Here is a 26515-nt window from a genome sequence, read left to right as displayed (position 1 = left end):
ACCCTCAATCTTTCCCAGTATCAGGGTCTTTTCCAGTGAATCGGCTCTTTGCATCAGGTGGTCAAGGTACTGGAACTTCAGCAGGTTACAATTTATTGTTTATTAACAGCTAACTGATAATACTCTTGTTTCACTAGTATAGTCTGGAACTTGCACCGACTCAGGTCTCCCAGGCACCCATTCATTCTGGTTCAGAGATGTCCCATTTTCCTAGAAATTCTTTGATTTGCATTTCCCCCTTCTGTACTTGTTATGACAATCCCAGTAGATTCATTTCCTGAGTTTTTTTCCAGTAGCCCCGTGTTATTTTTTCATCTGCATTTACTTTTGTTATTTCTCTTGCTATATTGTTGTCTTTGAAAATATAAGGCCATAGACAGTGTGTATTTACATAACAGTGGGATTGGCCATTGGCTCCAGACCTCTTTTCCTCCTCCATTCTCACAGGAAGGCAAACCAAGTCACCAAGTTCTTATGTCCTGGTGCTTAAGAAGTGAGGATCAGGGTAGGGGAAGGGGTTACTAGTGGCCTTAGAAAGTGGTGGGATTAGGCCTTGAAGATCTCTTAGCCATTTGCGACTTTATTTTCTCATTGCATGTTTTCTTGTGCTTTCGTAAGTTCTAATACTCTTCCTCTGCGTCTTGTAATAGTACAGTCCTAACTTAAAATGCTATTTTTTTCACTAACATCTCATTAATGCAACCCTGCATTTTGTGCAGTTGAATTTGTGTATCTCATTTACTGAGTCATGGTGGGGGTTAACTGTATATGTGGAAAATAAACCAACAACCAGGTCTCACTTTGTTCTTCTGTCCTGGTTATACAAGAAAAAGTGAAAGTGTTAGTTGCTCAGTCATGTCCAACTCTTTGCAACCCCATGGACTGTAGTCCATCAGGCTCCTCTGTCCATGGGAATTCTCCAGGTAAGAATATTGGAGTGGGTTGCCATTCCCTTCTCCAGGGGATTTCCTGAGCCAGGGATTGGACCCAGGTCTCCTGCATTGCAGGCAGATTCTTTACCATCTGAGCCATCAGGAGACTTTTTGGTTAAAGCCAGCTCTCAGCTTAGCTTCTGCCCACGTTCATGCAGTTGACTGTGGTTGGAGATAAACACACCCCCAGGCATGCTGACTAACCCAAATGGGCCCTTAATGCTCACCGGCACTCCAAAGGCATTTTTGGACTCTCTTCCCTTTGCATTTCTGGGACAACTATTTTATACCTTTTCTCCTCAAACCTTCTACACCTCCTCCTTCATCCTTACTCTTAGCTGATGACACCACTTCCTATTTCTCTGAGAAAATAGAAGCAATCAAAAAAGAATTTCCGCAAGCTCCCACGACCACATCAACCCACCTACACGCATCTGTGACTGAATACTCTGTCTCCTGTCCTGTTACTATGGATGAACCATCTGTGCTCCGAGCTGAGGCCAGGCCCTCCACATGTACAGTGGATCCCATCCTCCCAGCTCTGTTCCAGAAGATAATTCCTGTAGTACTTTGCTTCTTTATTTTTTCTCTCTCTTTCTCTGCTGGATTTTTCCCACCCACACGAAATATAGTGTCATTATTCTTAATAGCCTCTTTGTTAACGTTACCCCTCCTTTCAGCTATTGTCCATTTTTTAAAAAATTTTTGTTGGGGTATAGTTGCTTTACAATGTTGTGTTAGTTTCTGTACAGCAAAGTGAATCTTCTATACATATTCATGTATCCTCTCTTTTTTAGATTTCTTTCCCACTTGGGTCATCACAGGCCAATGGGTAGAGTTCTCTGTGCTATACAGTAGGTTCTCATTAGTTATCAATCTCATACATAGGCTCAATACTGTATATATGTCAATCACAATCTCCCAATTCACCCCATTCCTTCCCTTCCCTCTTGGTATCTATATGTTTGCCCTTTACATCTGTATCTCTATTTTCTGCTTTGTAGATAAGATCATCTATACCAATTTTTTTCATATTCTACATATATGCATTAATATATGGTATTTGTTTTTCTCTTTTTGGCTTTCTTCACTCTGTATGACAGTCTTTAGGTCCCTCTACATCTCTACAAATGGCCCAGTTTTGTTCCTTTTCATGGCAGCGGCAGAGTAATGTCCCATCGTATATATGCACTACACCTTTATCGATTCCTCTGTTTATGGACATTCAGGTTGCTTCCATATCCTGGATAATGTATATAGTGAGCTACTGTCCATTGTTTTCTTTCTTTTACAAAAGCGAGGTTCTTTGAAAGTACTATCTGAAATCTCATTCTTTCTAGAACCCATTCCAATTTTCCCTTGCCCGTCTCTCCATGGCAGGTTCATGAGGGTGCTTTTTGTTCCTCGCTCAGTGATCAGTTCTCAGTCCTCATTTTACCTTTACCTTTATTTTAGACTCTGAACTACTTTATCCATTTGGTTTCTTAATTTTTTTTCTGTTCTTTCCAGTGTTTTCAGTTAGCCCGCATTTGGTCCAAAATGTCCATGAGTGTATTTGGTTCATGGGACAAATAGTTTTGGACAGGGCCAAATATCAAGGACCTTTTGATGTGGACCAGATATCTCCACGGACATTTTGGATAGGACCAGATATGACCAATTATCAAGGACCTTTTGGCATAAACCAGATATTTTGTGGTAATTTTGAACAGGACAATATGGTCCTAAAATGGTCTTTCCTTCTCTTTCAACAAATATTTATTGAGCTCTTTCTATGTGCAAAGTAGTGTTCTAGGCATTTGTGATATACCCATAAGCAAAACAGACAAAACTTCTACCTTAATATAACTTGCCTTTTCATAGGAGGAGGCAGTTAAGAAATAATAAATATGATAAACAAAGACATTTTATATTAGAATAGAAGATAGAAGGACAAGGAAGATAAGATGGTGTTGCAATTTTAAGCAGGGGAGTCCGCAGTGAAACCACACTGAAAAGAGAACCTCCAACATGCAAGTGTGTCCCTATGTGAAGGCCTTTGCCCTTGCCAACATTTCTGGAATGTTCTTGGCTCTTTGCCTGAAATATTTTCCAGGCATTCTTCCTCATCTCCTTGGGCCTTTACTGAAAGGTCACTTTTTAGTCAATCCTTTCTTGGCCACCTCTTTGAAAGGACAACATCCTTTCCCCTTCCCTATTCAGTTTTTCTCTTTAGCATTATCTTTATCTCAAATGCTAATTCAATTATTTATCTTATTTATTGCTTGATCTCTTACAGTGTAATCTCAACTCTGTAAGAGCAATGATTGATTATTGGTTGTTTTTCACTCTTGTTAAAAAACACACACACACCTCTAAAAATGGTTTTAGAAATAGTCAGGCTTTCAAAATTGTAGATGGATCAGTAATGCTAATCCTACTTTCTGAGAATTTGTTCCTTTGACTAAGTTTTCAAAATTATTGACATAAAATTATTCAAAATATTCTTGTGCCTGTAGTTAAGCCTCCATTTTCCCCCAGTTTTGTTTTTTTGCACTTTGTCACATTCCTTAAATGCACTTTCAGCATCCTTAATTTTCTCTGTTATATCTTAAAGATCTTTTCCCATCTACTTTCTTACCAGAGGCATGACAGAATCACTCTTTTAACAGCATCATTCTGGTGCTCTGTGAGGATATGGCTAGACTGGTCATAGAGGGGAGAAGTCAGAGAAACAATTTCAATGATCCAGGCAGAGTGGATTGAACAAAGGTTGTAGATATAGAGATGCTAAGAAATAGATTCTGAGTATATTTCAAGGGCAGAACAAAGAGAATTTTTAGCATTAGATATTGATTATGAAGGAAGGGGAGTCATAAATGACACTATGATTTTTCAACCAAGCAGTTGGAAAAATGGAGTTTCCATCAGTTGAGATGGAAAGGCAATGAAGCAGATTTGGGAGGAAAGACGGAGTTCTGTCTGGGGGAAGGTAAGTAGGAGACTGTTTCAGGCCCCAGCAAATATACAGAATGGGTAGCGGGAGATAAGAGACAGGAGGGGGCCAAATATTCAGAGTCCTTGGTATATAAAGGGATGTTAAAAGCTTGGAGACTTAGATTAAATAAATAAGCATAGACAGAAAATTAGTCAAGAGTTGAGCCCTGAGGGAAGCCAGTATTAAGTAAGCTTCAGTGCTTATAGTTATTGTTGCTATTGTTCAGTCACCAAGTCATGTCTGACTCTCGGTGACCACAGAAACTGCAGCACAGCAGGCTTCCCTGTCCTTCATTATCTCCCAGAGTTTGCTCAGACTCATGTCCATTGAGTCACTGATGCCATCCAACCATCTTATCCTCTGTTGCCCCATCTCCTCTTGCCCTCTATATTTCCTAGCATCAGGGTCTTTTAAGGTGGCCAAAGTATTGGCTCTTCACTTTCAGCATCAGTCCTTCCAATGAATATTCAGCATTGATATCCTTTAAGACTGACTAGTTTGATCTCTTTGCAGTCCAAGAGACTCTCAATATTCTTATCCAGCAACACAGATGGAAAGCATCAGTTCTTTGGTTCTTGGCCTTCTTGATGGTTCAGCTCTCACATCCACACATGAGTACTAAAAAAACCCGTAGATTTGACTATATGGACCTTTGTCAGTAAAGTGCTATCTCTGCTTTTTAATACAGTATTTAGGTTTGTCACAGCTGTTCTTCCAATGAGTAAACGTCTTTTAATTTCATGGCTGCAGTCACCGTCTGCAGTGATTTTGGAGCCCAAGAAACTAAAACCTGTCCAGTGTCCACTTTTCCCCATCTATTTGCTATGAAGTGATGGGATACTTAACAGTATCTAGATTAGCAATATAAAGAAGCATAGTGGGGTGCTTTTCTGTGGGAATGATCTCTGTTCATTTCCAAGGCAAACCATTCAATATCACAGTAATCCCAGTCTATGCCCTGACCAATAATGCTGAAGATGCTGAAGTTGAATGGTTCTGTGAAGACCTACAAGACCTTCTAGAACTAACACCGAAAAAAGATGTCCCGTTCATTATAGAGGACTGGAACGCAAAAGTAGGAAGTCAAGAAATACCTGGAGTAATTGGCAAATTTGGCCTTGGAGTACAGTATGAAGCAGGGCAAAGGCTAACAGAGTTTTGCCAAAAGAGTTCACTGGTCATAGCAAATACCTCCTTCCAACAATATAAGAGAAGACTCTACACATGGACATCACCAGATGGTCAACACCAAAATGAGATTGATTATATTCTTTGCAGCCAAAGATGGAGAAACTCTATACAGTCAGCAAAAACAAGACCAGGAGCTGACTGTGGCTCAGATCATGAACCCCTTATTGCCAAATTCAGACTTAAATGGAAGAAAGTAGGGAAAACCACTAGACCATTCAAGTATGATCTAAATCAAATCCATTACAACTATACAGTGGAAGGGACAAATAGATTCAAAGGATTAGATCTGATAGACAAGAGTGCCTGAAGATCTGTGGATGAAAGTTCATGACATTGTACAGGAGGCAGTGATCAAGACCATCGCATGAAACAGAAATGCAAAAAGGCAAAATGGTTGTCTGAGGAGACCTTACAAACAGCTATGAAAGAAGAAAGGGTTGGGGTTGGTTTAGTCACTAAGTCATGTCCGACTCTTGCGACCCCATGGACTGTAGCCCACCAGGCTCCTCTGTCCATGGGATTTTCCAGGCAAGAATACTGGAGTGGATTGCCATTTCCTCCTCCAGGGGATCTTCCCAACCCAGGAATCAAACCCAGGTCTCTTGCATTGCAGGCAGACTCTTTACCAACTGAGCTATGAGGGAAGCCCATGAAAGAAGAAAAGTGAAAGGCAAAGGAGAAAAGGAAAGATACACCCATTTGAATGCAGAGTTCCAAAGACTAGCAAGGAGAGATAAGAAAGCCTTCCTCGATGATCAATGCAAAGAAATAGAGGAAAGCAATAGAATGGGAAAGACTAGAGATCTCTTCAAGAAAATTAGAGATACCAAGGGAACATTTCATGCAAAGATGGGCACCATAAAGGACAGAAATGGTATGGACCTAACAGAAGCAGAAGATATTAGGAACAGGTGGCAAGAATACACAGAAGAACCATGCAAAAAAGATCTTCACGACACAGATAATCACGATAGTGTGATGACTCACCTAGAGCCAGACATGCTGGAATGCGAAGTCAAGTGGGCCTTAGGAAGCATCACTACGAACAAAGCTAGTGGAGATGATGGAATTCCAGTTGAGCTATTTCCAGTCCTAAAAGATGATGCTGAAAGTGGTGCACTCAATATGCCAGCAAACTTGGAAAACTCAGCAGTTGGCCACAGGCCTGGAAAGGTCACTTTTCATTCCAATCCCAAAGAAAAGCAATGCCAAAGAATCTTAAAATACTGCACAACTGCACTCATCTCGCACGGTAGCAAAGACATGCTCAAAATTCTCCAAGCCAAGCTTCAATAGTACGTGAACCGTGAACTTCTAGATGTTCAAGCTGCATTTAGAAAAGGCAGAGGAACCAGAGATCAAATAGCCAACATCCACTGGATCACAGAAAAAGCGAAAGAGTTCCAGAAAAACATCTACTTCTGCTTACTGACTATGCCAAATCCTTTGACTGTGTGGATCACAACAAACTGGAAAATTCTGAAAGAGGTGGAAATATCAGACCAACTGACCTGCCTCTTGAGAAATCTGTATGCAGGTCAAGAAGCAACAGTTAGAACTGGACATAGAAAACAGACTGGTTCCAAATCAGGAAAGGAGTACGTCAAGGCTATATATTGTCACCCTGATTATTTAACTTATATGCAGAGTACATCATAAGAAACGCTGGGCTGGAAGAAGCACAAGCTGGAATGAAGATTGCCGGGAGAAATATCAATAACCTCAGATATACAGATGACACCAGCCTTATAGCAGAAAGCAAAGAAGAACTAAAGAGCCTCTTGATGAAAGTGAAAGAGGAGAGTGAAAAGTTGACTTAAAACTCAACATTCAGAAAACAAAGATCATGGCATCTGGTCCCATCACTTCATGGGAAATAGATGGGGAAACAGTGGAAACAGTGACAGACTTTATTTTTGGGCTCCAGAATCACTGCAGATAGTGACTACAGCCATGAAATTAAAGGATGCTTGCTCCTTGGAAGAAAAATTATGACTAACCTAGACAGCTTATTAAAAAGCAGAGACATTACTTTGCCAACAAATGTCCATCTGGTCAAAGCTATGGTTTTTCTAGTAGTCATGTATGGATGTGAGAGTTGGACTATAAAAAGAGCTGAGCACTGAAGAATTGATGCTTTTGAACTGTGGTGTTTGAGAAGACACTTGAGAGTCCCTTGGACTGCAAGGAGATCCAACAAGTCCATCTTAAAGGAAATCAGTCCTGGATATTCCTTGGAAGGACTGATGTTGAAGCTGAAATTCCAATACTTTGGCCACCTGATGTGAAGAGCTGACTCACTTGAAAAAACCTGATGCTGGGAAAGGTTGAAGGCGGGAGGAGAAGGGGATGACAGAGGATGAGATGGTTGGATGGCATCACCAACTCAATGGACAAGAATTTGAGTAAACTCTGGGAATTGGTAACAGACAGGGAGGCCTGGCGTGCTGCAGTCCATGGGGTTACAAAGAGTCAGACACGACTGAGCAACTGAACTGAACTGAACTGAGTGGGATGCTCAGATTTTCAATAGATTTATAAGAAGTCCAATTCCATTCAACAGATACTTGTTAGGATGTACAATTAATTTTAGAACAAAATTCCAGGATATACAATTAATTTTAGAGCAAAACTGTTAGCTCTGCTTTTTAATATGCTGTCTAAGTGTGTCATAGCTTTTCTTCCAAGTAGCAAGCATATTTTAATTTCATGGCTGTAGTCACCATCCACAGTGATTTTGGAGCCCAAGAAAACAATAATTAATTAAGCAGTTAATAAATTGTAAAGACTTCTGTTCTGGAGTATATTGTCTGATATTGATGCACACATATGAGACTTCTTTTATTAGAATTTGCCTGGCTTGTATTTTTTACTTTACAATACTGTATTGGTTTTGCTATACATTGACATGAATCCACCAGGGGTGTATATGAGTTCCCAATCCTGAACCCCCCTCCCACCACCCTCCCCATATCATCTCTCTGGGTCATCCCAGTGCACCAGCCCCAAGCATCTTGTATCCTGTATCGAACTTAGACTGGCAATTCATTTCTTACATGACAGTATACATGTTTCAATGCCATTCTCCTAAATCATCCCACCCTCTCCCTCTCCCACTCCCACAGAGTCCAAAAGTCTGTTCTATACATCTGTGTCTCTTTTGCTGTCTCGCATACAGGGTTATCATTACCATCTTTCTAAATTCCATATATATGTGTTAGTATACTGTATCAGTGTTTTTCTTTCTGGTTTAATTCACTCTGTAAAATCAGCTCCAGTTTCATCTATCTCATTAGAACTGATTCATGGCTGAGTAATACTCCATTGTGTATATGTACCACAGCTTTCTTATCATTAATCTGCTGATGGATATCTAGGTTGCTTCCATGTCCTGGCTATTACAATCAGTGCTGCGATGAACATTGGGGTACACGTGTCTCTTTCAGTTCTGGTTTCCTTGGTGTGTATGCCCAGCAGTGGGATTGCTGGGTCATAAGGCAGTTCTATTTCCAGTTTTTTAAGGAATCTCCACACTGTTCTCCATAGTGGCTGTACTAGTTTGCATTCCCACCAACAGTGTAAGAGGGTTCCCTTTTCTCCACACCCTCTCCAGCATTTATTGCTTGTAGACTTTTGGATTGCAGCCATTCTGACTGGCGTGAAATGGTACCTCATTGTGGTCTTGATTTGCATTTCTCTGATAATGAGTGATGTTAAGCATCTTTTCATATGTTTGTTAGCCATCCGTATGTCTTCTTTGGAGAAATGTCTATTTAGTTCTTTGGCCCATTGTTTGACTGGGTCATTTATTTTTCTGGAATTGAGCTGCATAAGTTGCTTGTATATTTTTGAGATTAGTTGTTTTGTCAGTTGCTTCATTTGCTATTATTTTCTCCCATTCCGAAGGCTGTCTTTTCACTTTGCTTATAGTTTCCTTTGTTGTGCAGAAGCTTTTAATTTTAATTAGATCCCATTTGTTTATTTTCACTTTTATTTCCAGTATTCTGGGAGGTGGAGCATAGAGGATCCTGCTGTGATTTATGTCGGAGAGTGTTTTGCCTATGTTCTCCTCTAGGAGTTTTATAGTTTCTAGTCTTACGTTTAGATCTTTAATCCATTTTGAGTTTATTTTTGTGTATGGTGTTAGAAAGTGTTCTGGTTTCATTCTTTTACAAGTGGTTGACCAGTTTTCCCAGCACCACTTGTTAAAGAGATTGTCTTTACTCCATTGTATATTCTTGCCTCCTTTGTCAAAGATAAGGTGTCCATAGGTGTGTGGATTTATCTCTGGGCTTTCTGTTTTGTTCCATTGATCTATATTTCTGTCTTTGTGCCAGTATCATACTGTCTTGATGACTGTGGCTTTGTAGTAGAGCCTGAAGTCAGGCAGGTTGATTCCTCCAGTTCCATTCTTCTTTCTCAAGATTGCTTTGGCTATTCGAGGTTTTTTTGTATTTGCATACAAATTGTGAAATTACTTGTTCTAGCTCTGTGAAAAATACTGCCAGTAGCTTGGTAGGGATTGCATTGAATCTGTAGATTGCTTTGGGTAGTATACTCATTTTCACTATATTGATTCTTCTGATCCATGAACATGGTGTATTTCTCCATCTATTAGTTTCCTCTTTGATTTCTTTCATCAGTGTTTTATAGTTTTCTATATATAGGCTGGCTTGTTGTTTTTTATTGTATTAATTTCAACCTATCCTTGTTCTTAATGTTTAGGAATATCTCCTTTAAAAAACAGATAGTTCTATTCTGTTTGTCTAATCTGACAATCTCTGCCTTTTGATAAGAAAATATATATTCCATTCATATTTATTTATAGTTACTGATATATCTGAATTTGTTTCTATTTGCCCTACTTTTTTTTCTTTCTTTTTCCCCTGCATTCTTCCTGTTTATAAGTTGATTGAAGGAATTTTTTTTAATTGGAGGAAAATTGCTTTAAAATGTTTGATTGAGGGGTTTTGTTGTCATTGTTCACTTGCTTGCCTATTTTTCTTATTCCATGTTTTCCCTCAAACTGTCTTCAAGTTATGAACTGTAGTTGTGTAATGTGATTGTCCTTGAAATTATACCATAGATACTTAATGAAATTGAAAAATCAATGTCTTGACCTCCTCTTAATCCATATAAAGAATTAAGAACACTTTAACCAGGTCCTACTCTTCTAACTTGCAAACTGTTATTGTCAAGTATTAATTACTTATATGTGTCTAACACTGTGAATGTATTGTTTCTGCTGGTTCTCACTCATGGTAGCATGTCTCCTGTCTTTGGCGATATTTGCATTCTTCCTTTTGTGTTTGCATTTGCTATCAACCAGGGACACATCAGCTCTCTTTGAGGGTTCCGGCTAAATGTTGAGTTCTCACTTTCAATATTTCTCACATTATTCAAGTTCCAAGATTTGCATGGTATTGATATTTGTCTGGGACAATCAGCTTTTTCAATGATTTTGTTCATAGGTTTGTGATTCAGTTTTGGGTCATGTTTTGCTGAAAATGGGAGACTTAAAGGTTTCAGTTACTTCCTGTGGGCCCACGAGTAAACTAAAGTCATACGCTGTGCTCAGCATCTGGTTGCTTTGTAGTGAGACAGCCTTTCAGAGGACCCAGCAGCATCACAGCATCTGTATTTTGTCGCATTTAAAAATGTTTTTGTTTGTTTTGATTTCTTGTCAAGATTTTTTTCAAGTCATTAGATAACTGAGTGACTTCACTTTGACTTTTCACTTTCATGCATTGGAGAAGGAAATGGCAGCCCACTCCAGTATTCTTGCCTGGAGAATCCCAGGGATGGGTGAGCCTGGGCTGCCATCTATGGGGTCGCATAGAGTTGGACATGACTGAAGTGACTTAACAGATATAGAAAACTACAACAGGGAAAGCTTCTCGGAAGACAACTGGACATTTGGAAATTCCAATAGAGTCACAGACCCCCACCCATACATTAACATGTAGTCACACAGAACAAATAAGAGGTCAGAGTGGTGGTGGCTCTAAGCTTGCCCTGAAGTCATTTGGGGGAGTTTCGGTCAAGATATAAGCTATAGAACTGTGTCTACAGGTTAAGAAGGAGGCAGACAAGTGATTGAAATACTCAAGGCAATAGCTACTCTAGGATGGTCCGCCCTTCTCTGTGATCAGCTCTGAGATGCCTGTGGTGCCCTCCCACTGGGAACAGGGAACTTGTGAATATCTGTGCCATTACCTACAGACTCAAAGCACATCAGAAGGTGATAATAGCAAGTACATATCAAGATAGAAATAGTTTGGGGGCTGGAATTTTTTTCTACACTGTAACAAATAACATCCTCTGAACTAAAAGAAAATTAATCCTTTATGTTAACAAACACAAATGACTTTAGCATCTTTATTTATATATGAAAGCCTTCATTTGTCCTGTCTATCAAGTGTCTTATGTTTTAGGCTATTTTCTTGCTTTTATTTTCCTTGATTAATCTACTAAATCTTAGTGTGAAACACTATTAGTTAATTTTAAAACATATATATATATATATATATATATATATATATATATGTTTTTAATTCAGCACATCAGGTCTTAGTCGCAGCAAGTAGGATCTTTGACCTCTGGTGTAATATGCAGGACCTTTAGTTGTGGCATGTGGGATCTAGTTCTCTGACCAGGGATTGAACCCAGGCCCCCTGCATTGGGTGTGCAGAGTCTTAGCCCCTGGACCAGCAGGTCCCAAAAGAGTGTTGATTTTTCTAATTCATTCTGGTAGCTTAATGTATCTTATTTTTCAATGAGTGACAATCTGTTGGCTATTTACTCTGCTATTGAGAAATCACTGAAGCTCTAGAAAATACGGCATGAATCTGCTTTCACCTCTCTCCTTCTTTGCTTTTATGTGAGAAATTAGCTAGGAACTGTGAAGGACATGTAAATCTTCATATAAATATATCTTCTAACAAAGAAAAACTCAGAAAACAAATCTATCTAAATAAATTAGTAAAAGTTTTTGGAGTTCTGTACAATCTAGACAGAGTCTTTATAAACATCATATTTACTCTTCCCACTGTGATATCAATGGGACATTCCCTGTGCTTGTTTGAAATCTTCTAACCATAAGAGTGTTTTCATAATGTGTTGTAATGTAATCGATTTACTTTAAGATGGCAAGCAAGCATGACTTTAGGGTAGCCTGCACACACTCAGAATAAAATAGAGAATTTAATATTTTTAGTTTTACCTTTAAAGGGTTAAACTAGTTGTACCTAGTTTTAAGCTTTGGAAAACCAACAGATTCAAAATCAGAGAAAGAGAAAAATGCTAACATTTATCATTTATAGCACCAACTACATCTTCCTTTGGACCATGTGCCTTTAAAATGTCTGAATGCATTGCTGTGCAAGTGTCATGTGTGTTTAAAAGATGCCATAATTATTAGCTACGGCTCTAGCACAGGGCCTTATGGACAAGCACCCAGGCTCCTGTACAAGGTAAAAGCCTGTGCTCGGCACCAAGCCGCGTACGGCTGTGGCAGCACCATCAAATTGTTGAATACATTGACTCATCTGTGCAGGCTGAAAATTATGCTTCTTAGCTTCCTGTGAACATGTTTCCTCATTTTTTATTTTTTTAAAAAATTGTATCTTAGGATCTGCTTCAAAACACAGATGCCCACAAAAGAGCATTCCATGAAATCTACCGAACCAGGTCTGTGAACGGGATCCCAGTGCCACCTGATCAATTAGAGGACATGGCTGAGAGGTAAGAGAATGTCTGATTTTGAATGAAGTGTAGTTAAAAGGCTCAGTGGATGCTTTTTTTCCATGTCGTTTCTTTCTGAGTTAAAAAAATTTTTTTTAACGTAGATGCTTGCATTTGGTACATAAAACCTGGGTTCCCATAGCATGTGCTGAGAATGCCAACGTTCTAATACATGATTAGTTGAAAAGAGTAAACCAGCATGTACCCACAGCCTGAAAAAAATCACAGAAATGGTTTCTTCAGAGGCTGTATTTTTATTCAGTACTGTGAGGAACATTATGTAATATTGCAAAAACAGCTTCTAAAAGAAACAGATGAGAGCGAGCGATCTTGGCAGGAGAAAGAACTAAATCAAAGACTTCAATCAATCGTGATTTGCCTTTAAACCCAGAGCTAGAAACTGAACCAGCTTTCCTGAGAGTGATTGATCAGCCAGAGTTTAGAAGACCTTGTACCTGCATTTTATTTAATATTGACGTGTAACAGGTTAAGTAAGCCCCGTTCTGTTACTATTAGTTACATTCTGTAAATTCTCGGTGTTTTGTTTCTAGGTTTCATTTTGTTTCCTCCACATCAGAGCTACACTTAATGAAAATGGAATTTCTGGAATTAAAGTACCGTCTGCTCTCACTGCTGGTTCTTGCAGAGTCAAAGCTGAAGTCTTGGATCATCAAGTATGGGGGGAGAGATTCAGTGGAGCTACTTCTGCAAAACTACATCGTAAGTCTCCCTGCAGCTCTGACAGAGGTCAGAGGTCCCCTGGGCTTAGTACCTAATACCTTCCAGTTTATTGGACAGTGTTACTTTTATCTTGACTTTCAACCTTAAGTTACCAGTGTGTAAAATGGGTTTAATGTAAATCTGGGAGCTTTTCACAGCAATCTGAAATATACACCTGTATTCTTTGGAGTATAAAATGTTTTGCAGCATTAATCATATTGAACCAATTTTGATGAGCTTTCTTGCTTAAAAAAAGAAAGTTTTTGTATTGCATACAACTGATTGTGAGCTCACTACTGAAGCTGACTTAAAATACTTAGACATTATGTTAAGCTTTCTAAAAATCCAATCATGAGTAGTTTAGGACAATTCTCAATTGTTCAGTGGGAACTAATTTCTTTTATTTAGATTAGTTCAAGCATGCCTTGTTTATGGCCATGCTGTGAGATTCATTGCTTCCTGTGTGCACCTAAGAAAAGTAAAATTTTGTCTGTGAACCTGTAAGAACTTAATTTTTGAAGAGTATTTTCTACTTGGGCTATCAGTATACATAATCCTACATGTACATAGACTAGTAGCCCTGCATTAATGAGAGAAGTAGGTCCCACCGTAGGACCTAAGTTTCCATTTACATGTAATCAGAGAATTATAATTATTAAAAGTAGTTTATTTCTCTTAAACATGCTCCTCAATTAATTAGCAACACAGATATGCTCACAAAATTAATAGAACATCTGAGTCCTTTGTTTCATTTGTATTTATTTAGAAGTTTTAACTGATAAATTAATTCATTTAAAATATAACCCCGTTTCTAACCTGACTAGTTTCAGTGGTTCTGTTACCAACATGACTGAATATTTATTGAATCAGATTTTTACTGAAGTATCCCAGAACCATAATATATTTTGCTACATTTTAATGTTATTTTCTACATGCTAAAAGAATAACGTGCATTTAAAAAAATTTAACAAGTTTGCAATAAAAATATTTCTCTAGATTTACTATAATTTCTGGGAAACATTTGTCCAAAAATGTGAAATATGTGACAATATGTTGTTCCCTTATTCATTTTGAATGATTTTGGAAAGTAATGAGAAATCTGATTTTCTTTTTAACTTTGAGCATTTACATTAGTCCAACAAATATTAAATACAGATATGCATGTATATTTTCTGGCTTAGTCATGTCAAATCATACACTCTGAGCTCAGTAGGTAATTATTCAGGATCCGTCTTTGTTCTCGCTATTTAAGGACAGCCAATTAGATTGAAATGCTTAATGAGACTGTTTCACCAGGATAATGTTCCAACACAAAGATGTTAATAATTCTCTTTTAACTTCTCACATGAAGCATATGTAGCTAAAGAATTATTATTAATGATAAAAAATCAGTATTTTCTACCTACTTCATAAATAGACATTCATTGAGCTGGTAATTGTAAACTGTTTTGTAATGTGACTCGCAAAATTATTTGTAAGATTGCTAATAACTCTATAAATATAGTGGGCTTTAATGAATATTTCCTGATGAAAGATATATATTTATCACCTAAACTTCTATTCCAAAAGAGGTTTAAGATATTTATAGGTCAGTAGTTTTAATGGCACCCCACTCCAGTACTCTTGCCTGGAAAATCCCATGGACGGAGGAGCCTGGTAGGCTCCAGTCCATGGGGTTGCTAAGAGTCGGACATGACTGAGCGACTTCACTTTCACTTTTCACTTTTATGCATTGGAGAAGGAAATGGCAACCCATTCCAGTGTTCTTGCCTGGAGATTCCCAGGGACGGGGGAGCCTGGTGGGCTGCCGTCTATGGGGTCGCACAGAGTCGGACACGACTGAAGCGACTTAGCAGCAGTAGCAGCAGTTTTAATAATTGGAGGATGTTGTATGTTTTCCATGTGCCAAGTGTTTTACGTGGGTCATCTTCCATCTCAATCACGACCCTATGGGCTGGGTGTTTTCACATTGTTTCATTGATGAAATGGGACTTTTGAATGTTCATGTCACATGTTCCAAGTGGCATAGTTAATAAGAAGTGGAATCTGGATTTGAATCCACATCTTTCTGCATCAAAAGCCTTTGTGTTTATGAATTTTATGAGAATTCCCAAGTGACACTGGTGGTAAAGAATGCACCTGCCAATGCAAGAGACATAAGAGGTTCAAGCCCTGAGTCAGGAAAATCCCCTGGAGGAAGGCATGGCAACCCACTCTGGTATTCTTGCCTGGAGAATCCCACAGACAGAGGAGCCTGGTTGACTATAGTCCTTAGAGTCAGACATGACTGAAGTGACTTAGTATGCACTGAACTTTACTCTCTAACAAAATTGGCTGGGGAAAAAAAAATTCTTTTTAACTGAAAAGTCCAAATAATTGAAATGATATGCTGTAGCTCAGTGAACTAAAGAATGTCATTCACATAAGCATCAGTTCCATTTAATGTTGGTCCATAATGGACAATATTTTACATTTCCATGCTGCAGCCTGTTAGTTACTCTTATGTTATTATAGGCAGCATGGTATTGGGGCAGGGTGTGGTTGGATTCTTGGGGAGATTATTGGGACACTATAGATTGTTCTGTGTGGCCACCAGTGACATAGGAATGTGTTGGATCAGGATTCAGCTCCTCACTACCTATGTGACCTTATACATAACTTAATGTCTAGAAGACATAATCTTTTCCAAAATTTTAATAATAAGAATTCTTCTAAGGAACAAAGACTGACACTTCATTATTTTTCCTTCTATCTCACACGCCACAGAGCTTCTCTCATTCTTCTGGAGTTTTCGAGAATATCATTGTCCTCAGAAGAGACTGTTTCAAAGTGCATGAAGATTAAAAACAAAAACCATAAAATCAGTTTCTTAAATATAATCCTTTACTTGGTTTCTAAAAAAACATTATTGTAATGAGCCATATGCTGCTACATCATCAAATAAGCAAAGTAATATTTGGGATATAAGAGTTCCATAATTATCTTTTTCCTTCTTCTGAATTCTCAATTCTATTCTATTTATCTGCAAGAAAAAAAAGATACTTTTTTTAAGAGTTGGGAAACTAGAGACTGTGTTTCCTTCTTTAAAAAGTGCCTCTTTTAAAAGGCACTGAGGTACACAGCCCCTAAGTGCTCAAGGAATTCTTAGAAAATGTTAATACTTCACGAATGTTTGTTGATTAAATTAGGCCACAGGATCCTGGTAAGAGATTACATACTGTAATGTAAATAAGATGATTGGTTTGGTTCTTGATGTCAGAACTGTTCATGACATAACTGTGTTATTTAACACACGCTCCAATTTTATAGTGGAAGTAACGAGACAGTATTTCATTCTTTCACATAGAAGAAAAGCTCTTGGAAGTGTAGATAAAGTGGGTGCAGCATATGTAATATGAACATTTAGTCTAATATTTGTAATGATTTTATTAGTCAATAGGCAGTTCTAATGAAAGTACTTCTCACATCTCAGTTAATTTTTTAAAACCTTAAATTGCCTGGTTTAGCTCTCTTTGAGTGAAATTGATGAGCTTTGTAGTTATTATATTTCTCTTTTCAAAGTAGAAATTTACTCCCTTCCAATTCTTTGAATTTTGCCACATAAAGAAATAGCTTCCTTTTCTTGAAGTGCCATCAACTTTAAAAGTCCCTTGACCAACACAGCTCATTTGTTGAACTTGATTTCCAAATGTAAGCTGTATTAAAAATAAATAAATAAACTAATCCCATCACTGGTATTTTAAACACACATTTGTGCTTACTTTGGCATTCTTCTGAAAGACTTTGTCTAGATGGCTCACGGTGAAAAAGGGAGTTAGCAGTCCTCCTGCTGAAGTGATTCTAATAGACAAAATAATTCGTGTTACTAAGTGGAGTTACTCAGGACTCAGAAAGAAAGGGCAGAAGTAAATGAAACAATTTTAAAACTAAAATAACAAATAAGGCTTCTTCCTCAAAAATTTATTATTTAGTTTAACTCATAGTTGTTCAGTAGCTAAGTCATGTCCAACTCTTTGCAACCCCATGGACTGCAGCACACCAGGCTTCTCTGTTCGTCACTGTCTCCTGGAGCTTGCTCAAACTCATGTCCATTGAGTCGTTGACGCTGTCTAACCATCTCATCCTCTGCTACCCCCTTCTCCTCCTGCCTTCAGTCTTTCCCAGCATCAGGGTTTTTTCCCATTGAATTGACTCTTCGCATCAGGTGGTCGAAGTGTTGGAGCTTCAACTTCAGCATCAGTCCTTCCAGTGAATATTCAAGGTTGATTTCCTTTAGGATTGACTAGTGTGATCTCCTTGCTGTCCAAGGGATTCTCAAGAGTCTTTGAAAGCATTAATTTGTCACTGCTCAGCCTTCTTTATGGTCAAATTCTCACATCCGTACATGACTACTGGAAAGACTATAGCTTTGACCATATGCCCTTTGTCAACAAAGTGATGTCTTTGTCCTTATAGGAAAACTCAAAAGTACTTTAATGAGTTTCTACATTTATAATATTCTTAAAACATTCTTCTCCCCACCCATACCAAAAATTGAACTGGAAATAACTTTTCTCTCTTGTTCATTTATAATGAATTTGTAAATCACTCTAGCAAAAGCATGTGTGTGTTTTAATGTCTGATGTAGGCACTGTTCTCCATTTATTTGACACTTTGAGCAATTGTTTTCCCATTAGCTCCTTGAAATTGTGTCCAAACTAAATGGACACTATTTTTAAAAACTTTGCTGAATATATTTATTTGTTTCTTCAGTTTCTTACAAGGTCTTGAAAATTAGGTGTAATCATCCATGTTTGATGAAATCAGGACCTACTTATTTGTGAAATTACTCAAAGTTTAAATTCCATTAAATTACTCTTTCTCCATTTAGGAAGCAGGCAAAGGTTAAGGGAATAGGACATAAGGCTAAATAATGAGCTAACCAATTCTCAACAAAAATAAGAAAGCCTATTTCCCTTATTGGGTAAGGTATTCATCAAGGAATCCCTCATTCCAGATAATTCACAGCTTTATTCAATATATCTATGAAGAATAGTTACTATGTAGTAAATGCAAACATAAAATGGTATGAAATGTATTATATGTAACTTTTTAAGTAAAGTCATGAAATGCTATAAATTTCTATTAATAAAATCTAGGGACTCCTATGAAATTTTTGTATGAATAGTTTTGCATCTGCACACAAGCATTTTGCATCTCCACATTAAGCATTCATCAGCATCCTATTCAGAACTTCAGCTAGTTTTTGAAGACTAATTTTATATTTTATAGTAGTGACACAAAGTATTTTACTGAGTTTAAATCATAGGAACTAATTACGCTATTAAAAGGAATTAAGAAGCCTTTGGTAATATGTTGTTATCTATAATTGCTTTAATTTTCTACTTTTAGAAAAGTAGGAATAATTTTTGAAACAGGAATTATTTCATATTTCCTGGAGTTAGCAATAATGAAAATCACCTGTGTGTCCTCCATTCGTCTCCATTTGCTTATAGTAACTCTAATGCATACGTAAATTGCATACAGACATATTAGGTATAGGGGCTCCCCGGTAGCTCAGCGGTAAAATGCTCCTACAATGCAGGAGACGTGGGTTCAGTCCCTGGGTTGGGAAGATCCCCAGAGAAGGAAATGGCAGTCCACTCCAGGATTCTTGCCTGGAGAATCCCATGGACAGAGGAGCCTAGAAGGCTAGAGTCCACAGGGTTGCAAGAGTTGAACATGACTTAGCAACCAAACCACCACCATATTAGATATAGATGTGTCTTATCTTTAATTTTTCTGCTGAGGCTTCCCTGGTGGCTCAGAGGTCAAAAAGCATCTGCCTGCAATGCAGGAGACCTGGGTTTGATCCCTGGATCAGGAAGATCCCCTGGAGAAGGATTAATAGAAATATGAGAACATGGATAACATGGATAGAATGTTTGATTATTTAGCAATTTTCTACTTGGAAATATTTTTGTATTTACTTTTTAAGAAAGTGTGCCTTGTGCCAGTTATTTATACTCTGAAATACCCCAGAATCATCATCCACCAGAATTATTGTTCAAAGAGCAACAGAATCCCACAGCTAAGACCCAGTGGGACACTTTCAAATGTTGTTCCAAATTTAGTGCTTTCTAAATGTTAGCCCCACATACTCTGGAGAAGCTTCTGTCTCTTCTAAAAACAAACCCTTGGGTAGAGAAGAAGTGTAATATTTTCTCAATCCAGGGATGAATTAGAAGCAAAAGTGGGGAATAAAGTTATATTCTTAGAAATAATCAGGTTGTTTATGGCAGTTGAATTAAGTCGATGTTTTGAAGAAAAAGTGAGGTTGGTAAATTTGAATAACATGGCCACATACCTGCACTGCTGAAGACTGACTTTGGCATGTCTGCATAAGCCTATATTAGTTATCATCTAACCATTCCCTCTTTTTTCTAGTCTTTTATAGAAAATAGCAAGTTCTTTGAACAATATGAAGTGACATACCAGATCTTGAAACAGACAGCTGAGATGTATGTCAAAGCTGATGGTTCAGGTAAAACACAAGACAGAATTTGTTGTGGTATTGAATACAGTAGAATTTAGAACCCGCATGTTTCTGTATGATTCAATCAGTTTTTCTCTGCAGAATCTTTGTGTGACCATGCCATTGGCCTGAAAAGTCATATTGGATTCAGTTCCCTTGACTTTGTGTTATGCCTATCCTGTGTATGTGTGTGTGTGTGTGTGTGTGTATGATTTTCTAAAAGAAAGGAAAATAAGTTTTCTCTTTCTAAATTGTAATGGTCAAACCTATTTTAAATTCCAATGGTTAAAGGCAAAATTGGACTAACCTGAATATTATAATGAAATAAATGAAAACTTAATTTCATGGAAAGACACAACTGTAAAATATGTCTGTTTCATTTTGCAGATATATTTCTCATATTTGCTGAAAATGAACTATAGCATTTATGATTGTACTATATATGTGTCCATCTGAATGCATATAAAATGCAAACAAAATATATGCAATTGTTAATATACCATTTATCAGAAATTTTAAATATTCATTCTTTAATCTTTATAAATACCTATGAATAAGATATAACTATCCCCAACATTAGCTGAATGTGATTCTAACCGTTACATCTGTTAAATTTAAAATCCTTCTAAGAAGAATCATGAATGCCCTCCAATAGACCCTAGAAAAAAAGGTGTTGTGGATTTAAAATATATATAACTTATCTGTTTCAGTGGAAGAAGCTGAGAATGTGATGAAATTCATGAATGAAACTACTGCCCAGTGGAGGAACCTCTCCGTGGAAGTCAGGAGCGTGCGGAGCATGCTGGAGGAAGTCATCGCTAACTGGGACCGATACGGCAATACCGTGGCTAGTCTTCAGGCTTGGCTTGAGGATGCTGAGAAAATGCTAAATCAGTCAGAACATGCCAAAAAGGTAAGACTGCTACTTAAACAGGAAACAAGCACAGGCGAATTTGGAAATAGGGGACTTTCACAGCAAACTTCCCTAGGGAGTGTTATGCGTTTGCATACGCGTCACACAAATCCTGACTTTGCCTTAAACGCTGCACTTTCAGGTTAGTAAATTACTTTAGACCAAGAAATGTTCTGCTTTTAAAGCTTAACATTAAGACAGCGTTGGACTTTTGCATTCAGAGAGCCATTAACCGATGGAGGGGCATCCAAACCCAGTGGGCAGCAGAGGGCGCTATACGCACAATAAGGTTTGTGACTTAAAAGAGCACAGCCTCTGTGGATTTCCTAATTTAAGAGAGGATGCGGATTCATGTTGATGTATGGCAAAACCAATACAATATTGTAAAGTAATTATCCTCCAATTAAAATAAATAAATTTAAATTAAAAAATAAAAATAAAAGCTAAAAAAAAGGGGGAGGATGAAAACAACTTTGGGCTCCCCAGGAATCCACCTGCTGACGCAGGAGACACTGGAGACACGGGAGACACGGGTTGGATCCCTGGGTCAGGAAGATCCTCTAGAGAAAGAAATGGCAATCCACTCCAGTATTCTTTCCTGCAAAATTCCATGGACAGAGGAGCCTGGTGGGCTACAGTCCGTAGGGTCGGAAAGAGTCCGGTAGACTGAGCGACTGAATGCTGATCATTTAAAACAATTTTGGCTAACGTCGCCCAAAATCTGTGTGATGGCATTACACAGATTCAACAGATGGGTCAACACATGTTTGTCTCTCTGGAAGTTTGTTTTTGGATTTTATCAACTGTCAGTCAAGGTTTTCTGGGTAGGAGTGCTTTTCTTTCCTCCAGTTACAGGTGTGTGCAAGAATCCCTGTCTTTGATATCACTTAACATTAAAATATCACATGAAATGGACTGATTTCTGTATATACTTCTCAATGGGAATCTGGTATTTTCTCGTGGAAAAACAACTTTTATGTAAAACATTAAAATGCCAGATCCCCATTAAGAGGTATAGCACTTACATTAGAATTACTGCTTGCCATTCAAGATTGGTTCTTTGATTCTTATGTTATACAAGCAGCTGTATAATTTTTATATGTTTCCCATTCTATATTTCATGTAGATTAAGTACTTTCATGTACCTGAGCACTGTAACCCACACAGATTTTGGCTTTTCTGATTAGACTGGCAGTGCCCTAGCAGATGTCATATGTGTTAATTTCATCCAAGGGGATATAACCACCAGAAACAGAAGTGTTCTCACCGGTTTATGTAGGAAGTCCTCCCACACACGACTTGTGAAATCGATTTTGAATAATGGTGTTCGTGGTTTTTACCATAGTGTATATGTGTGTGTGTGCTCATGCACACGATTTGAAATCCAGTGGAAGCTGCTCCATCATCAAATGTGTAACCTTAAATAAGGAAGGATGTCATTGTATTATGTATTCTTGGCCCAGATAATTACTTTTTTTAAATTTTCCTTGAAGAGTTTATCTTCATGATTGTTAATTATCTTCATGTACTGTATTCAGATTTTAAAATTTGATTTTAATATCAAAAGTAATCAGTAAAGTGTTTCTTGAAAAAGATATATATATTCCCTAAAGCTATATATTCCCTAAAAATATTATACCTTCTATATGACTCTGGCACTGGTATTTACTAGCCTGAAGAATAGAGGCACAAGTCCATTACACTCACGGAAATTCAGCTTTTTCATCTGTAAAATAGGAATAACAGAATATGGTCATCATGTTTTGTTTTGTTTTCAGCAAAATGTATGAAAAGGCACAATTTCTAGTTCACATTTTTTAACTATTTTATTAAAAATTTCCATTTTGACAAAAAGTTAAAATTCACCTTAGAATTTGCACAAATTTTAGAACCAAGGTGTTTCTCCTGGTCTGGTTACTTTCATATCATTTATTAACATTTGACTTATGATTTACAATAGTATGCATTGTTTCTTGTTTAGGATTTTTTCCGAAATTTGCCTCATTGGATACAGCAGCACACTGCCATGAATGATGCTGGCAATTTTTTAATCGAAACATGTGATGAGATGGTTTCCCGTGATCTCAAACAGCAATTACTATTGCTAAATGGGCGATGGAGGGAGTTGTTTATGGAAGTCAAGCAAGTATGTTTTTCAAATATGTTTACGCCTAGAACATGGGTGTGTCATAAATGTTGTGATAAACCGACTGTTTAGAGACTCTTTATCGTTATAGTATGGGCTTATGAAGGCAGAGTACAGATGTGTTTAGAACTGTTATGTTTCTATTTGGTCCTTTATTCTTTCCAATTAGTAATGGAGGAACATAACAGAAATGTTTGACTAAGGATTATGTTGACAGATGGAGCTTACTTACATGGAATGATTCGTGCTTTAAATTGTAATTTATTGCTTCTATGCTATCTCCTTTCTTCTTTTCACAGTAATTTGACTAACTTCAAGTATATCTAAAATAAGAATCAGGAATCCGAGTCTTTCCTACCACCTAACAATTCCAGATAGTATGTAGAAATGGAAGTTAAACAAACTTCCTGAGTCTTGGCTTAATGGTTTTCTGTGTTGCCCCACTCCCTTTTCTGAACAGTATGCTCGAGCTGATGAGTTGGACAGAATGAAGAAAGAATACAACGACTGTGTTACTGTCTTGTCTGATTTTGCAACTGAAGCCCACAGGAAACTTTCAGAGCCCTTAGAAGTCTCTTTTATTAATGTCAAGTTATTAATTCAAGACTTGGAGGTGAGCTGGTTTTCTGGAACACAAAGTGAAAAACCTATTCTGTTGTGTAAAGAAAGATCATGAAGTTACTTAGGTCATTACAAGAACTGTTTCTATGTCTCCTTGACATCACTGTGACATGTATGCATATCCTGATTTCTGCCTCTCATAAAAAAGCTATCTAAATTTTTCAAGATTGACCATAGGGTAACTTCAAAATAGTTTTTTAATAGAAATTTTCATTTTCTACAACCGAATTATAAAGTACTAGGGAAAAACAGATGTCTGGAGATACCTCTAAACAAATGCCTCCAACAATAAAGGATTTACTAAATGAATTATGCTATTTATATATTTTGAATACCCTGCAGCTCTCAAAAATGAAGCAGTGAAAGAATATTTAATGATACGGAAAGACTTTTCCAATACATCATTAAGTAAGAAAAGCAAAACAAAGCATCATCCTTTTTTGTAAAAATAAAAAATAGGTGTAAATACACACAGGAAAAATATTAATTTTGCTTAAGTAATTTTAGCAGAGCTTTGTGGTGGTAAGGGTGTTGGCTCTGGTGTGAGAAGACTGTATTAAATTTTCATTGTTATCTCTAATTTATAAAATTTTGCAATGACAATGTGTTACTTATTTTAAAGAAGTAAGTTGTTTCATTTTTAAAATCAGAATTGCCCCAAATTGTTAACATGCATTTACCTGATATAATGTTTACAGATTACATTAATATGTATTTTGAAAGTGTAAAGATTACTTCTGCTTATCTTTATGTTAACCTAAGGATTTATGGTGATATTTAAGGAAATTTATTTGTTAAATTCTATTCATTTTATTTATTTTCTTATATTTATTTCTATTTATTTTCTTAATTTATTTTCTTATATCAATATATCATATATTAGTAATGAAGGAAAGTAATCATTGGACTCTCCAAAATATTATTACAAGTATAGAATTTTATTCAGTACATACTGATCTGTATCCATTTGTGAACTCTTGAAATTAAGAGTAAATGTAACATGTGTTAACATAGCTGTTTCAATGATTCATGTAGGATATTGAACAGAGGGTACCTGTGATGGATGCTCAGTATAAGATGATAACAAAGACAGCGCACCTCATTACCAAAGAGATCTCTCAAGAAGAAGCTAATGAAATGTTTGCAACCATGTCTGGGCTCAAAGAGCAACTAACCAAGGTGGGAAAATATTTTTAAAGCATGAAACTCCATTCAGGACCAACATCACTTTCAGCTCATCTTACTACTATTCTGTCACTGCAGGCAACTCATTCACCTGTTAGCAGATCCTGTGTTTATTTCTTATTGGGATGCTTCATCTAGTAACTTTGTCATGAGCTTTAAAAAATGAAACTATGGAGATGATAACTAAAGCCTTGCCTCTTTCATTAGAAGTACTAGTGCGTGTATTTTAATAGGAAGGTAAACCTCCTCTGGAACAACAGAGGACCAGTTAGAAGCAATGAAATGGGAAGCAAGAGGAGAAGAGGAGGAGGAGGAAGACATCATATACTTAAGTGAGAAAGAATTCCAGCATACTCTTGTATTGATACTAGACATACTTACATGCTCTTTATTACACGATTTTTTTCACTTGCACAACCACAGAATAGTGAAATTCTTCCCTCTTCATCTCACAGAGCTCACTTTGGACTTAGGATACATACATTGATGCCACTTCTGTGCAGGAAACTCAAAGAATATAAAATGACCCATAAGTCATTTCTATTCTATTGAGGGGTTTTCCTTAACAGCTTTGGAAGTTTCATTAGGATGTTTTATCTATCTAAAGTTGCATTTTATAAAGATGATATTGTTCTCAAAGTCCATTTAACTGGGTAATTAATACCTGGTTTTTTCCTTAAAAAAAAAAAAGGAGTGATTATGTAAGTGAAAAGAAAATTTTGTAATGAAGAATTGGAAAACAAAGGGAAATAAAACAGAAAACCCTGTTAATTAGGAAAGGAAACTTAGAAAGAGAAAGACCAATATGAGAATATTGGTCTCATACTGTGGAGAATTCATTTTAAAAAGGAATAAATAAAAAATGAATAAATGAGACAGGTAGAAATAGGAAGAATCAAGGCCATGGAAAGAAGATAAAATTTTGTCAAACTGGTATATATGAGAATGCTAATTTTAAATCCTTTCAAATATCCAAGATGATTTATAAGGATTTGGTACAATTTGGAGTCAACATTATCAACTGGATAACCTTCAAGTAGCCTTTAGAGCTGTGTCTTGGACTGGCACATCTCAGCCTAGGTTGGGCTTAGTGATTTAGGGCAATTCTGAGAGGGCAAATTTCTCCTTTAGACACAAGTAAGTCATCACACTTTCTTAACTGCTGTGTCAGATGTAGCATCTTGGTAAGATTCCTTTTGTGTCCTGAGAAGATTTAGAAAGCATACCAATTATTACTCATGTCAGCAGATTATCTTTATCTTGTTCAGTAATTTTAACAGAGCCCTGTGGCAACAGGACAGTGGCTTGCTTTCTATGAGTTTCTCCTTCATTTGGTATATCCAAGAGCATGAGAATAATTACAAGGTAAAGAAAAAAATAAATGATCTACTAACAGATATTTAATTTCCTTTCCTTGGTTTCCAAAAGCATTGGGTTGACCAAAAAGTCCATTCGGGTTTTTTTCATACCACCTTAGGGAAAATGCAAATGGATATTTTGGTCAACCCATAATACTTTGGGAGTAACTCTAAATAAAATGAGGGGGATAGGAAGTTCTTGGAAGATTGTATGA

At 37.1% G+C, this 26515-nt stretch overlaps 1 protein-coding gene across 1 annotated transcript in view; it reads left to right on the top strand.

Moving 5' to 3' along the window:
* The window catches only part of SYNE1 (spectrin repeat containing nuclear envelope protein 1), a 495298-nt gene that overhangs the window by 137866 nt on the left and 330917 nt on the right, over nt 1-26515 (top strand). The window contains exons 14-20 of the mRNA XM_069598737.1: nt 12731-12843; nt 13395-13563; nt 19990-20086; nt 20788-20990; nt 22972-23136; nt 23597-23749; nt 24793-24936. Of these exons, the coding sequence (XP_069454838.1) occupies nt 12731-12843; nt 13395-13563; nt 19990-20086; nt 20788-20990; nt 22972-23136; nt 23597-23749; nt 24793-24936 (1044 nt within the window). The remainder of the gene's footprint in view (nt 1-12730; nt 12844-13394; nt 13564-19989; nt 20087-20787; nt 20991-22971; nt 23137-23596; nt 23750-24792; nt 24937-26515) is intronic.

This window comes from Ovis canadensis, chromosome 8 (assembly GCF_042477335.2).
Source record: "Ovis canadensis isolate MfBH-ARS-UI-01 breed Bighorn chromosome 8, ARS-UI_OviCan_v2, whole genome shotgun sequence".
NCBI classification, from domain to species: domain Eukaryota; kingdom Metazoa; phylum Chordata; class Mammalia; order Artiodactyla; family Bovidae; genus Ovis; species Ovis canadensis.
The sequence above is the reverse complement of the archived record's forward strand: the minus strand, read 5'-3'. Positions and strand labels throughout refer to the sequence as shown.